Source organism: Lycorma delicatula, chromosome 2 (assembly GCF_047948215.1).
Source record: "Lycorma delicatula isolate Av1 chromosome 2, ASM4794821v1, whole genome shotgun sequence".
Taxonomy (NCBI): domain Eukaryota; kingdom Metazoa; phylum Arthropoda; class Insecta; order Hemiptera; family Fulgoridae; genus Lycorma; species Lycorma delicatula.
This window is the reverse complement of record NC_134456.1, coordinates 176,433,974-176,449,712: the sequence shown is the minus strand read 5'-3', so window position 1 is coordinate 176,449,712 and position 15,739 is coordinate 176,433,974. Positions and strand designations below refer to the sequence as shown.

The 15,739-nt window shown below is 30.9% G+C and overlaps 1 protein-coding gene across 5 annotated transcripts in view; it reads right to left on the bottom strand.

Annotated features, from left to right (window-relative positions):
- The window catches only part of LOC142319439 (transmembrane protein 117-like), a 215,734-nt gene that overhangs the window by 26,639 nt on the left and 173,356 nt on the right, over nucleotides 1-15,739 (bottom strand). For all 5 annotated transcript variants that reach the window (XM_075356722.1, XM_075356720.1, XM_075356723.1 and 2 more), the window contains 2 exons: nucleotides 11,206-11,339; nucleotides 3,293-3,504 (listed from right to left, as the gene is read on the bottom strand). In XM_075356722.1, the coding sequence (XP_075212837.1) occupies nucleotides 3,415-3,504; nucleotides 11,206-11,339 (224 nt within the window). In that variant the 3' untranslated portion in view covers nucleotides 3,293-3,414. The remainder of the gene's footprint in view (nucleotides 1-3,292; nucleotides 3,505-11,205; nucleotides 11,340-15,739) is intronic.

Sequence of the window (15,739 nt, the reverse complement as noted above, 5' to 3'; positions counted from 1 at the left end):
AAATCAAAACATTTTTAAAATATCAACTTTGATACCAGTATAGGTCTCATATTAGCTACATACTAACAAAGTATCTAACTGTAAAAATTACTCTGTGTGTTACAATTGTGTACGAAAATTAACAATAGGTGTGAAATCATTATTATATTCTTGTAGTAAAACCATATGAAAATACTGAATATAATATATTTTTTATCTGACGTGCTGTTTTAACTAATGAATAATTTACATTGGGAATATTTTATTAACTTGTTTGGTTTATAAACCCAAGTACTGGCTTTAGTCTAGCTGGTTAAAGAAAACAATGGGTTATATACGATTACAAATAAATCGCAATATCTCAAATCTAAAAATATAAAAAAATTGTAAAAATGTCAAATTATATTGTGACTGGGTTTTTGTACCATCTGTTTCAGGTGCTAGATGCTAATTATTGTTATGATGAAGATCTGCTAGTGGACTTACTGTCATTAGAAGAAGATTCAAAAAAGTAGAGAAAAAGATAAGAAGGATAAGACATTAGTAACTTTGAAGGAACCACATGTGAATTTACTGATCAAAATAAAATGTCTGAAGAAGGAAACCCAGACCTAACAGAGCAAATACATCTGGACCAAACAGTTCCTATAATTAAAGAAGTAAACGTAAATTACATTTGGTCAGAAGTGCTGACCAACCAAATCATGATTAAATGAAAAACAAAGAAATTTTAAGCAAGAGGAGAACTATAAGGAAAAGAGGTTTACAAGGAGAAATAGTAAAGCTCAAAGAGAAAGAAAATAACTGAGAAACAGGAGACAAGAATATAAAACAAAAAAGGGTACAATTGTAAAATCAAGGAAGTCTGAAGCTCTTAGACCATGTAGAAACAGTGTTCAGAGAAAATATTGTACATAATGTATTAATGTACATAGCGGATAACGTACATAAAAAGCTATTTGAGGAATATTGGGAATGGGTGAGCATAATAGGAGGTGTTCATATATTGCATCATTATTAAAATTAGATGAGCCAAAAAGAAAAAAGTTAAGTCAGAAAATGAAAATATAGTCATTTTAGGTTAGTTAGCATAAAATATAATAGTGAAATTCAGAGAACAAAAGTTTTAGTTTGTGAAAGATGCTTTGTAAAAAATTGGAGAGAGCCAAAAAATGGTTGAAAATATCACATTAAATACTTGTGGAATAATACAATTGGATGAGAGAGGTAAATTTTCAAAAACTTGTACACCAGAAGAAGATCTAACAGAAGCAACGGAATTGCTTACTAAAATTCCAGCATAGAAGCCATTATTCACAAAGAGATTGTGGAAAAATGTTTGTTTCTCCTCATTTAAGTATAAAAGGACTTTATGAAGAGTACAAAAGAGATCTTTGTGAGAGCAATTCAATCCCTATTTCTTATTGTAAGTTCTGTGATGAATTTCACAAATTAAATCTAAAAGATACATGTACCAAATTAGATATTCAAATAAAAATTTCCTCTGGAGAAGACAAGAAAAAGCTTGTGAAAGAACTTAAGATCACCACAATGATGCAGAATATACTTTATGATTAAAAAAAAACATAATACAAACAATCTATAAAAGAAGAAGGCAATTATTTCTATAATGAAGTTACATCTTATCAATGTACTATGACATGAGAGTTGGGCATAGTGGAACAATACCTTGGATACAAATATCAATTGATTTAATACTCATGAAATCCTATGAGTGATTATAAACACAAATACAGACATGATCCATAGGATTTAGGGTAAAATTTTTTATAGGTAGAATATCTACTGTGTTGATAAGAAATCCTTTAAAACAACTCTTCGTTATAAAATCAAACACTTTTTATATATTTAATAATTAAATGCTACTTTATAAATGGTTGTATATTAAAAAATATTCTGCCATTTAATGTTATTACCTAAAAAAATTTGATTTGTTAATCTTAACATATGCAACAAAAAAAATGTATAATGTTGCAGAATGAATGTTTTCAAAGACATACATACTTTTACAAACCCATTTATTGCCTAATTCAGGTCAGAGACATTAGATTGATTCCCATACAGTAGTTGAAGATGTTTAAAAGCAAATAAAAAATTAATTTTGAAACAAATACAAACTATAACAATTAACAGAGAATTAGTAGAATAATCAACTAAAAATTTCTAGAAAATATAATATCAAAAACACAATTTCTAATTATGTTATTTATTACTATTTGAAAACTTCCCATCAACGTGATGTTATTTCTTAATTTAAAAATATTTATGATCAACAAAACTCAAAATCCATGAATACTAGAAATTCAAGGTCAAAAATATTTCAGTACTTAGATAATCAAATAAGTTTTTTATGTCTATGTCACTGCATATAAATTCAATGTAAGATGTTAATACAGAATGTCAAACTTAGCACATAATTTTTAAACAGATCACTTAATGGTGGGTGTCTGTTTTGAATGTCTGATTGATCAGGCACTTGGCGAGTGATTAATCTATATAGGAAGGGGCCAAATATATAACTTTTCTTAACAGTAAACAAACCATTATTATAAAATAACAACAATGTTACAAGAAGACAATCATTTTGCTTAATGTTGTAAACATAATTTTAAAAGAAAGTAATTAACTCCATTCACATTTTTTGTTAGTTTCAAATTCAGAATATTTGAATGAAAAAAATTACATACACATGTAACAAATTGTTAATATTAATATGTTTTAAGTTAACCACGTAAAATCATAGAACTGATTTAAGTGCTACTCAAAACCAAAAAAAAGCAATAGTATAAATAAAATTATAATACTAATACAATTAAATTATTTGTAGAACACAATTTATAATTATATTCTCAAAAAATACTGCAGAAATTCTATAAAATAAAAACAAACAGTGTATTGACATTATATAATACAGTGTTTTAGATACTGCAAAAAAAAAATTAAGAATAAACATATCCAGGAATAAAAATAAAGAAAAACAAATTTATTGCTGGCCATTCCTTTGGCCATCTAACAGAGCAGTAGTCAGCTTTTCTTATACAAATTTTTTAACACAGTCTTCTGATTGATGATACTGAACATTCATCTGAAAAAAAAAAATTAGTAGAAAAGCAGTTTTTAATTGTTTCCTCTAGCACATGTCCCTGAACACTTTTCTGGTGATGAAGGGTTTTCATCCCAACTAATGATACATCTGCCCGAAAATTGCAACTTAAATAATATAAAAGTGCAAATATGATGGAAAGCTCTTGTTAAATTTCAATAGATTAAAAAAAAATATATATATACATACATTGAATAAAATATAGTAGTAATTTCAGCTAATGTCCTGCAAGTTAAACATATTGCCTGCCTTTCTAATATCAATCATTTCTTAGATAGAAGAGCAAACCACAATCGAATTCAGACTTAACATTAAACAGACACTCCTTCTTGTAATCCTTCAATTCTTTCACTAGTAACATCAGTATAAAGTGTAACTTCTTTACTATTTGAAGGATTGCTCTGAAACATAAATATTAACAAATTTTAACTATTACTAAGAATCTTATATTCACATGCAAAACACTTCATACATCGATCACAAATATCAAAATAGCCTCAATATAATGTATGAATTCATTTAATCTTAAGAATGTATCCCATCACAGTTTCATGTAGGTTTTATATCATTGTTTTTTTAATTCATAATTTTCTATAATTCAGAAATTAATTTTTTTTAAAGTGATGTGTTCATATGTCACTTATGTGTTATATAGAAATGAGATTGTTTATAGATTGGTTGTAGTTACAAAATATTTAAATTATTTACACTTTAAATCACATCAATGCAATTCAATACATATAATAAGGAAAATAATGCATAATAATAAGGTAGGATAGTAAAATAAAATAAAAAGGTTCTCAAAACTGTAAAAAAAAAAAAAAAACACTTGAAACACTTTTTTCAAGGAAAAGATTTTCTTCAAGCATCTTCTCATCAAATAACATAATATTAAGTTTTATCTACAAATTTGAACTATTTTCATCTATTAACAAGAATAACAATTTATTCATCAATGTATTTATTTTATTTTCTTATCTTAAATCTCTTATCTTAAAAGTAATCACTATTATATAAAATCATACTTTTAGGAATTTTTTTATAGTTACAAAAACACTTCTGGAATACAATTTTTAGTAAAACTTTCTCTCTACTTGAAAATATTTGTTTAACATATTTCACTTATTATGAAACAGTATCCTTTCATGATAAGATTTTTTTTTAAAGGAAAAAAGCATCACAGGACCATCTTTGGGAAATATACTAGCTTCAATATCAATATGTTTTTTTTATCAAACTTCTCAAATATGGTTGGTGAATTAATGCAATTTCTGTGAAATAACCTTTGAATTCTAGCCAATTTTTTTTTACAAACAAATTTATATAATGATGTAAAAGTCTTAGAACATTATTCTTTATTGACCATGACATTCCAGTTCTCAAAATGCATTAAACTCAATACAATGAAAATAAAAGGAAACAGCAAGAAGTTAAAGATTTGATATAAACTCTAATGTTTTTTACTCTTTACTCACTTGAATTATTCCATTCAGATGAATGGAGCTTTGTTTCCAAGTTTCATCCTTGATTTGTTATCGGTTATTATTCAAGACATGTTATGCGATTTCATTTCTTTGTTAATTTCATGTCAGTGGAATTTTTGGGTGAAAATTTACCCAATTTGGGTGAAAACTAATTTTAGAAGAAATTTTGCTTTCACCAGTCTCATACCCATAACATCAATGAAAACTGTTTCACATGAAATAAAAAAAATTATCAAATTCTTTGATAACTTTCAATTCACTGATTATCCATCAATGTACTTAGTTTTCCGGTTTTACCATAATCCGCACCTTATTCATAATTACCTTGAAAATGTTTAGTTATTTAATATGCTTATTCTGTAACTAAAATTATCAAAATTTTTAAGAACATTTTCACCATTTTACAGCACTTAATTATATTTTGTAATATAAAATCTGATGCAAACTCTACTTCCATACACAACCGACTCACAGCTGTCAATTATCTGCCATGTGTCCAAACTTAAAAATGAACAATATTTAAAAGAATTTTATTATATAACCTGAATATCTGCTTATCTAGATATGTAACAAAATATATCTACAAATATACTACATGAAACTATTGAAAAAGAATTACATACAACACAATATACAAAATAAATAGTTTGATAAAAACACATAAAATGATGCACAGCAAAGATAGTTATAACAAACTATACCACAGGAACTCCACTGTGTGCAACGAACACAGACATCCAGTTCACGCAGTCATGTAGGTCTTGATACTCAACTTTCAAAGGTAATAAAGTAAAAAACTTAACTTTTCATTAAATAAAAAAATAAGTATCTAGTGCAAAACATTAACAACCTTATACAGTAGAATCTGATCTTTAAAATAACATAACATAAGATACAAAAGGTTTGTCCTAAAAGTAAGGGTGTTATACTGTTTTTCCTACGTACAACTTCACAATGTAGGATCTCATTGGTGTATATCACTGTATTTATTAATTTGTGTATACAAAGTTAGAGTAATAACAGTGATATATGTCCATAGTACTCTGCAGAGTACTGCTAATTTGTCTTGGAACTGTCAATTTTGAAAGGTTGAGTCAGTCATAAGCTGGTTCTGCTTATGTACGGTCGTATTTTATAATAGGGTTAAATTTGTGTTAAAGGAAAACATTGAAACACAGTATGCTGTCAAATTTTATGTGAAGCTCAACAAATCTGTTATCAATGTATTAAATGAAGCGTATGGAGACTTTACTCTACTGAAAATTATGTTTTTAAGCAAAATAAAACATTTATAACGAACTGAAAAAAATACTTAAGTCAAACCTTATTCTAAAAGCTCAATCTCTTAAATAATAGCTAATCAAACTGTATAAGTAGTGTTAGATGTAATGCTAAAACACCACTGATTGAGTGGCAGATTGATAATAAAATAAATAGACTTAGTTCACAGAGTTCTAACAAAATATTTGCACATGTTTGTTTTGTAAAATTAGTGCTCAAACACTTTTCTGTGGGGCAAAAAGGTGGTGATGTCAGAATTTTCTGAAAAATATGAAACTGAGATAGATTTATTGGATAAAGTAATTTTAGGTTGATGAATTATGAGGGGTTTTAACATGTTGAGTGCCACTTGAACTGACAAAATTTTTCTGAAAACCCAACTTTTAATTTTTTTAGTAGTAATAATAATTTGAATAAAACTGGAGGTTTTACTAATATCTTTACATTAAAATCGCTTATAAAGCCAGATGAGTGTACGATGCCTGTTCGTGCTGTTGGCCTTCTGAATAAATGCATGTTCTGTAGGGCCACATACACCATTTGGCGCCGATTGGATTTTATAGTTGTCGTAATAATCAAAGTTAGTTTATGTGCAATATAACTCTTTATTATAAAAATTATTATTAGTTTTAGAATACCACTATTAAATGACATCATAACTTACATAATTATTAATTATTCAAACTAGATAAACACTGCATACATGATGTTATACTCATGTTAAGTCATCAAACGAATTGCTAGAGTAGCATTCACACATACAAATGCGCACAAAATTACAGAAACTAAATATTACAAATCATAAAAAAAAAGTTATTATACACCAACAAAGGAAAATTCTAGAAAAATAAAGTAGATACATTTCACAAAAAGAAATACATATGATACGAGTCAAAACATTTGTAACATAGCCGGGACTGTCTGGACAATCCTTGCAAAAATACATTGTATCCTTGCTTTTTTTTAGTGCACTGGCGACACTTTTTCCAAAGGCATGTCCTTTTTCAGACATCTCACTTTTTCCCATGTAGTGACGCTCTCAAATAACTGATTAGATTTTTTTTCCACATGTGATTTGTCTTCCAGAAGCAATATACTGAAAGTCAGAAATTAAAATATGATATGTCTGTCAATGTCAATTTTCCATACAGTTTATATGCATTTAGCATCAATTATATGGATCCCCAGTTTTTTGTATCACCTAATTGCTTTTCTGGCATTGGGATATTATGCCAGCATCTGATATCTTGATGTTCTATGCCAGACATATTCTTATTAAGTTTGGTTTAAGTTTTTTCTGTCCTCTTCCATTGGCAGTTTCAACATATGTATTTTCAAATTCAGATGTTATGTATAAAATGTTTCTTTTATCTCACCATTTTCTGATAATTACCCTTTCTGAAGATTGCATAAGAGATTTTTGTAATTCAGCTTAGATTTTACTACTTCTTTTGGTGTATCTTTTTGATCATCTCTTAGAGTGCCGGTAGGGTAAATTTTTAATTCTAATAATTTCTTTGATAAATAGTAAGAATTGTAGAAACTATCCATAAACAATGAGTGTCCAACATTTTACTTTTTCTTTCATTAAATGCAAGACAACATTTGAGATATGTCCTTTACCACCAAGGTCATCTGTAGCACCACTGTATACAAGAGTTTTAAAAATTATTCAATCGGATTCAGAAAGAAGATAGAGAGTTTAATCCCGTATTTATGTTCTTTATTTTTAATATACTGTCAAAATTCAGGCACCCATGTTGCAAAACTTTAATCTATAAATAATTCCTTATTAGGATAGTACAAATTAGCCATTTTTTCATTTAAAAAAAAATCAATTAAAGGTTGAACACCTAATGTATACAATTACCTGCTGCAAGTTCATTATTAAAAAAAATGAGGAGCTCTCATATAATTATCGTAAATCTATTCTGGCCCATATAATTACACAACATGTATATATTAATCAAATGATGGGTACACCAAGAATATTTTATTCTGTTCAATTTAAGTTCCCAATGAGTAAAACAAGTCCCAGAAAGCCATGAAATTCATCTTTTGTTACAGGTTTCCATAATGATAAACAGGATTTAAGGTGGTTAATTTTTGTTCTAAGATCTTCTGCATAATTATTTGTTTCATTTACATTCAAGTTAATAAACTTATCATCAGCTAGTAGTTGAAAGTAGTCAATTGGCTTTTACCATCAATTGGAATGGAAATATGAAGACCAGGATTTTCAACAAAATCAATTTTTTTTTTAATTTTGGTGAACCAGTCACCCACACGACATTACTTGCCATTTTTGCATTTGTAGTATGGTGAATGGTTTTTGGTATAAGAATATTTGTATCAATGTCATTTTAAACTATAGGGTGTCCCATATAAAATGCAACCCATCAATCACTCATCCATGAAATTTCAAAAGTCAAGCTTACTCCCCTACTCGTTACTGAAATGGACTCGTCCAACATCTGAACATCGCAGCGACGCAGTTGAACACTACCAATAGTAACAATGCAATCATAACATTCAGTGTATGGCTAGAAACAAGATGGTGTTTTCGCTAGATGAACATGTTTTCATTGTTGAGTCGTACTTCAGTACGAAATCAGTGGTTGCAGTGCAAGATTTGTTTCACCATAAGTACTCAGATAAACCAACTCCTAACAAAACATCAGTATTAAGGTTAGTTGCAAAATTTAGAGAGACCGGTTCTGTTAATAACAAGGAACACAAAAGATCTGCGTCAGTGTTGAATACAGATACAGTCACTGAAATCAAAGACCGATTACTCGCCTCGCCAAATAAATCGATCAGACGTTTGTCTGCTGAAATTAATTTGTCTAAATCAACTGTTCATCGGGTGACCAAACAATTACAATTACGACCTTATCGCATTCAAACGGTTCGTCAACTTCTTGAGCCCGACAAAGAAAAACGGCTACAATATTGTCAATGGTTCTGTCGATTTCTGCGTGAGGAAATTAATGTTATGGATTCGTTATTTTTCACAGATGAAGCATGGTTTCATTTGGATGGCTACGTAAACAGCCAAAACAGTAGAATTTGGAGTGCTGAAAATCCCCACGTTTATCACGAAAAACAATTACACCCGCAGAAGTTGGGCGTGTGGTGCACGATATCGCGGAAGAAAATAATCGGTCCTATTTTCTTCGAGTACACCATTAATGCTGAACGATATCAGGATATTTTATTTCAGTTCATTGCACTCTTGGAAGAGGAAGACTGAGACTGCTGGCTACAACGGTGTGACATCGCACTACGCAGGTTCAACATCTGATTTCATTGAGGAATTCTTTGGTTATCGGTCGAGGCTTGTGGCCACCAAGATCTCCAATTTTACTGCGGCGGATTTTTTTCTATGGGGTTACCTCAAAGAAAAAGCCTACAGCAACAAATCACGAACAATTGAAAGTCAATATTGAACAAGCTGTATTAAATATCCAGCCACAAACTTTGAAAAAAGTTGCAAGAAACGCTGTAAAAAGAATTGAAGCTTGTATTCAAGAAGATGGCGGCCACTTCTAACATTTACCCTAAATGTAAGGTAATGGATGGTAATAATAAAATTTACATTTACACATGCCTTTTTATTATTTCAATACCTACCAATATAAGGTTGGGTTGCGTTTTATATGGGACACTCTGTATTTGAATATCATTGTCAAAGATTTCAGTTATAATTGTATCTATGTTATTTTTAGTAATTTGAATACCATTTTCATTGGTTTCAGTTTCTCTGTGTATAGTTTGAACAGTGTTAGTAAGATTTTCATCTTCACTAAAATCACTTTCACTACCCAATTCATCACTGTCATTTAAATATTCAAAGTCAGAGTCAATTTCAGCACTAAATTCACTGTCACTACTCTCTTTTAATAAAATATGTTTTAGTTCTTCCATGGATAATTTCTTTTCAACATTAAATCATTGTCTCTTTGACAGAGATAAACCTGGGATTTCACAAACAACCATTACAAAAATAACAGAAAAACCTTAGGACCACAAAAAATTTTATAACACTAACTATTCAACTAACCACATTAAGGATAACAGCTGAACTGAAAGGCCAGCACAAGTAGAATGCATTCCATATGAATTATATATAGGCCACCAGGCCCCTGATACAACTACCTAGTGATGCCAATTGGCGGCCGTGGCACTCAACATGTTAGTACAATCCTGCAATAAAATGGCAAAGTGCGGAAGAGCACATTAATTTTCCTGATGTTTTGTAAATCAAGAGTGAAAATAATATGAAAAAGATATCATTTTCACTCTGGATTTGCCATGGATGCTTCCAACCATAACATTGTGTACAAAGAATCTGAACCTCCAGGAGAGAGTAAATCACATCTTCAACAAAGATAGCTGAATAACTATGAAAACAGGCCCAATAGTTTTGAATAAATGTTACACTACTTCACTACAATAATATACAGAAATTGTGCTTGTAATTTGAGAATGTTTGGTAAAAAAAAAAACATCCCAGCACTTCCATATCCTCTCTGTAATCTAGATCTAGCTCCATGCAATGTTACCTCTTCTCTAACTTGGAAATGCAATATTTCTGGAGTATTGAAAATATACCTAAGATTGTAACTAAAATGTTAAGAACATTTATAGCAAATCATATCAATACTGCTATAATCAATGAAAGAACTCAGAACCTTTGTGAAACTTCCCTAGTTCTTTAAAGTATGTAACTTGTAATTTCAGTTAAGTCAAATATATATTTAAATAAAAGAAATTGTACACTTATAGAGCAAATTTAATACATTTGTAGAATGGAATTGTGTAATAATGGATAGAATAAATGTGGACCAGTCACCAAAATCAACAGTTGCACTTTAATAGCACATCACATGCCAGTGAGATTGACAACTATTACTCATAGGATTAACCAACATAATGCTTATCCACTTCAACATGATCCTTACAATATATATCATGTCTACAAATCAAAAGGATTTAACAATAGTGATGAAAATTGGTAGAGATCATACTGACTAATGACTTTCATACTAGCAACATACAAATAAAAGCAATAAATTATGTAAAAGGTTTGCAGACTTTACATAAACTGCACTGTCCTACAGACAGATAGGCAAATTGTGATTTCCACTCTGAACCAGTGTAACAAAGACTACAGCATCATGTCAAAAAGTTATTCTCCAATTACTAATGATTCAATTTAATTATTTTGTATATTTTTGTAATACTTATTATTGATGGTTATTTTTTTAAAAAAGTAAAATTACTTTTAAAAGTAAGATTAAAAAAAAAATTCATTGAAAAGTAGAAAAAAATTACCTGGCTGTTTGGAAATCGACCATGTAATACAATAATAGATATAAATAGAATCATTCCAATACCAGATGGTATAAAAGCTATTATTTTTAATTCCATTGGATACCCCAAATATCTTGAATTCATAACAATATCATCTGGGGAAAAAGTTTAAAAATGTTAAAAAATACAGAAAAAGTATAAGCACAGCATATTGTGCCCGTACTCAATTACCAGCTGAAAAGAACTCCAAAGTTTCAAGAACAAATATAGTTTTTATTTTGCTGCATTCAATACTTTACCTTAAAAGTATCTTCAAGATACTTTTAAGGTGACAACGATTAAGTTTTAGTTTAAATATTCTTCATCACATAACAGCTGCTTTAGACAGTTGCACAAGCCAAGCTATTATCAGCCTGGGCTTCCTTCAGTACCATGGCATCAGCTCAAGAGAAAGCATGATGTTTGTACTGATATGCAGAAACAAAATTAGTGATTTACAAAGAAACTATATATGATTATTCTCCAGTTGACAAAATCATTCATAAGTGATAGGAACAGTTGTTGGAAAAGGAAGAATTCTGAAAGGACAATCACCACTTAGGTCCTAAAACAAATGCTGAATTCAACTGTCTTTCTAACAAGACAGTTGAAAATATTCAGTTTGTAGTGTTAGTCATTGACTACATATTCTTAAAAGCACTGTCCATGATGCAACAAGTGAATGAAACTTCATGCTTATTAAAACTGGAGCTACTCAATGAAATTAAACCTACCTATAAGCCACAAACAGTTCAGTTTGTAAAGACCATGTTAGACTTCATTTCTGCTGATGAAAACTACATGCAGTGCATTTTACTTTTTGATGAAGTAACATTTCATGTTCATGGAGTCTTGAATTGCCATATTTGTTGAGTATGGGGCTCAGAAAATTCACGCAAATTGGTGGAATTCTTCCACTCTCTCTCAGAATGTCTGGTATGGTATCATGCATAATTGAATTTTTGGGTCGTTTTTTTTCACGAGGTGACTTAAGGACACACTGTACTTGGACATATTAGAGAACTTTGTGTTTCTGCCGACTGAAAATATGGAGGGCCATATTTTCAACAGAATGAAGCCCCTCCACATCATGCAGAAGTTGTTTAGACTGCACAATGTGCTCAATGACAGGTTCCCAAAAATTAGAGAAGCTACCATTCATTTCATCGCCACAAAGTCCTGATTCGACACTGATAAATTTTTTTTTTTTCAGGCTAAGTAAAAGACATCGCATACCAAGAAAAAATAGTCACTTTACCACCTGTACCAAAGAATAAAAGCAGCTGTGGCAGCAATTCTTGCAGACATGCTCGCCAGTATGTGAAGTGTGGTGGATTATCGGTTTGGCATCTGCAGGGCTGCAAACGGTCCTCATACAGAGTTACATTAAGAGGTAAAAAAAAAAAAAAAAAAAACTTTAGACTTGTCTTTTATGTAAAGTAAATTTAATTTGAATCTGTGGAGTTCTTTTTCATACAGCTGGTATTTTTTGTAGACAATTACATTCATATTTGTAAAATTACTGAAACCTCTTTAGATCTTCAATATTGGGAATGAAAAATAATATTTCTTGAATTCATAACAATATAATCTGGGGAAAAAGTTTAAAAATATAGAAAAAGTATGGGTACAACATATTGTGCCCGTTCTTAATTACCAGAAAAGAACTCCAGTATCAAAAACAAATATAGTTTTTATTCTGCAGCATTCAATACTTTTAAGGTAATCTTAAAGTGACAATGGTTAAGTTTTAGTTTAAATATTCTTCATCACAAAATAGCTGCTTTAGACAGTTGCACAAGCCAAGCTACCATCAGCCTGGGCTTCCTTCAGTACCATGGCGTCACAAGAGAAAGCACGCTGTGTGTACTGATATGCAGAAACAAAATCAGTGATGTACAAAGAAATTGTATGAGTATTCTTCTCCAAGGTTAATTCTCCAAGGAGTATTCTCAAATGTTAATCTGAGTATGTCGCAGCTTCCTGTTGATATCTTCACCTCCTGAACATAGTGTTCCACATCAGCAAGCCAAGCCAATCGAGATGAAGATGATATTTATCTCAGTAAGTGATACCTTCGCTGTGTTGATCACAGGAACCTGCTATGTAGCGAACATTATTTTCCACAAAGAATGTAATTACAACTGGTGTATCTTGTACTGTAAGTTCTTTATATGTCAACGATAAAGAAGACTTGAGATTTAAGAAAAAATTTATAAAAATAAATGATTTATATATAAATTTTTATTTAATTTTTCTTTGAGCTTCTAATGTCTCATTATAATTTTTTTTTTCAATTTTGTACTGTACAACTCATTTATTTTAAAATACGCTTCATAAGGAAAATTGTAATGAATTGTATTCTTTTAATTTTTTGTGAAGTCTGGGAATGAGATAATATATACTTATCTGTATATATTCAGGAATTAAGTGGTACTTCAATATTCAAATCAGGAACGAAGTGGTGCTTCCTTACATTTCACAGCAAATTCAGAAATTCAATTTTCAGCTGAGGTAAGGGCTAAGAACTAGTTAAATAACTAACATCTTCCACTCTACTTACATGTATAATTTTATACAAACTTTTTTTGTGCTTTCTTCAGCATAATTCAACCTATAAGTAATTTTGTTGACTTCCTGATACAATTTGGGGACAGTTATTCACAGAGTACTTATACAGTTATATGTTATTTGATCTGAGTATGAAGTTTTTTCATCAGGACTGTTAAGTTAGCAACGTATTTTAACTTAACTGCTGCTTAAGCTGAAATTACATGAGAATCTACATTCTCACTCATTAAAGATCATTATCATATACAATCTAATGACTGTAGAGACATTATCATATTTCTTCAGAGATTGTCTTGTGAATTTTTGAGGCTCCCACTTGCTAGTCAGATAAAACAATTTAACACTAGTAACAGATGCAAATTTAAGCGTGTTAAATCCTTTCCAAAAAAAACAATTCTTGATTATACTCCAGCCCTTCTCCACTTGACACAAAACAAGAAATTAATACATTTTTTCTTTAAATATATGTATCATACGAGGTGTGTGAGAAAAGTAATGAGACTGACTTTTTACTTACCAAAGGTTTTATTTTTTTCAAACAGCAATATTATCCCCTTCAAAGTAGTTCCCTTGGGCAGCTATACACCGGCGGATTCATTGTTCCCACTACTGGTAGCAGTGCTGGAAGGCTTAACTGGTAGGGCTTTTAACTGGTCGGTCCCAGTCTTTTGAATGTTCTCCAGAGTTCCAAAATGACGTCCATTTAAGACATGTTTCAATTTCAGGAAAAGGAAAAAGTCACAAGGACTCAAATTAGGGGGGGAGGTTGAGGAACCATAGGAATGCATTTTAAGGTCAAAAATTCCCTGATGGAAATGACCGTGTGACACAGTGCATAGTCATAATGAAGCATCCACCTGTCTGCAATGTCTGGTCTCACACGAATCACTCTTCCTGAACCTTTCAAGGGCACTTTGTAAAAAAATTGGTTGACAGTTTGTCCTGCAGGAACAAATTCTTTATGCACAATACCCCTACTGTCAAAAAAGCAAATCAGCATGGTTTTGATCTTTGATTTGCTCGACATTTTTTCGGTCGAGGAGATGACAGAGTGTGCCACTCTTGGCTTTGCCTCTTTGTTTCAGGATTGTACTCAAATATCCAGGATTCATCACCTGTTATCACACAATTGAAGAATTCTTGGTCATTGTCAATCCTCTCAAGAATATCAACGCATGTGTTTCTTCGATTGCCCTTCAGTTCCGTTGTGAGGTTTTTGGCACAATTTCACACAAACCTTTTTGCATGTCCAAATCTCTGTCAAAATTTGATGTACGGTGAAAGTGTTTAAATTTAACTGTTCACTGAACCCACAAGAACCCTCACACGCTCAATGTTTTCGTCAGATTTTGAAGTTGAAGGTCTCCCTGAGCGAGGTTGATCTTCAACGTGTTCTCAGCCTTCCAAAAATGATTTGTGCCAACGAAAAACTTGTGCTCTTGATAAGCAATGTTCCCCAAAGGCCTGTTTCAACTTTTCAAAGGTCACACTCTCGGATTCCCCAAGTTTAACACAAAACTTGATTGCACTACGTTGCTCTAAATTCCGATGCTCCATTTTCGTAACACACAACAAACATAACTTCACTGATGGTGCTGTCGAAAATAATGTTTGGCTGAATGGAGTTGAAACTCGTACTAAGCATGTGGAAGGGATGAACAAACCGGTCTAGCACAGACCGGTAGACACAGTGTTGACAGATCGCTCGCAGTGTTACCAATCTCATTACTTTTCTCACACAACTTGTACATATGTATTCACTTAAGTGGTAATTTTACTCTAAATTTTGTGTAATTATTTGAATATTTCTATTGTCTGTTAGGTGTCATACTGAGCAAATGTTTTATACAGCCAGAATGAGGCTTTAAATGGCTCCTAAAAATAGTGTAGGTATTTCAAGAATAACAAGCATACCATGCCAAGACTACTGTATTGTGGAGAGAAA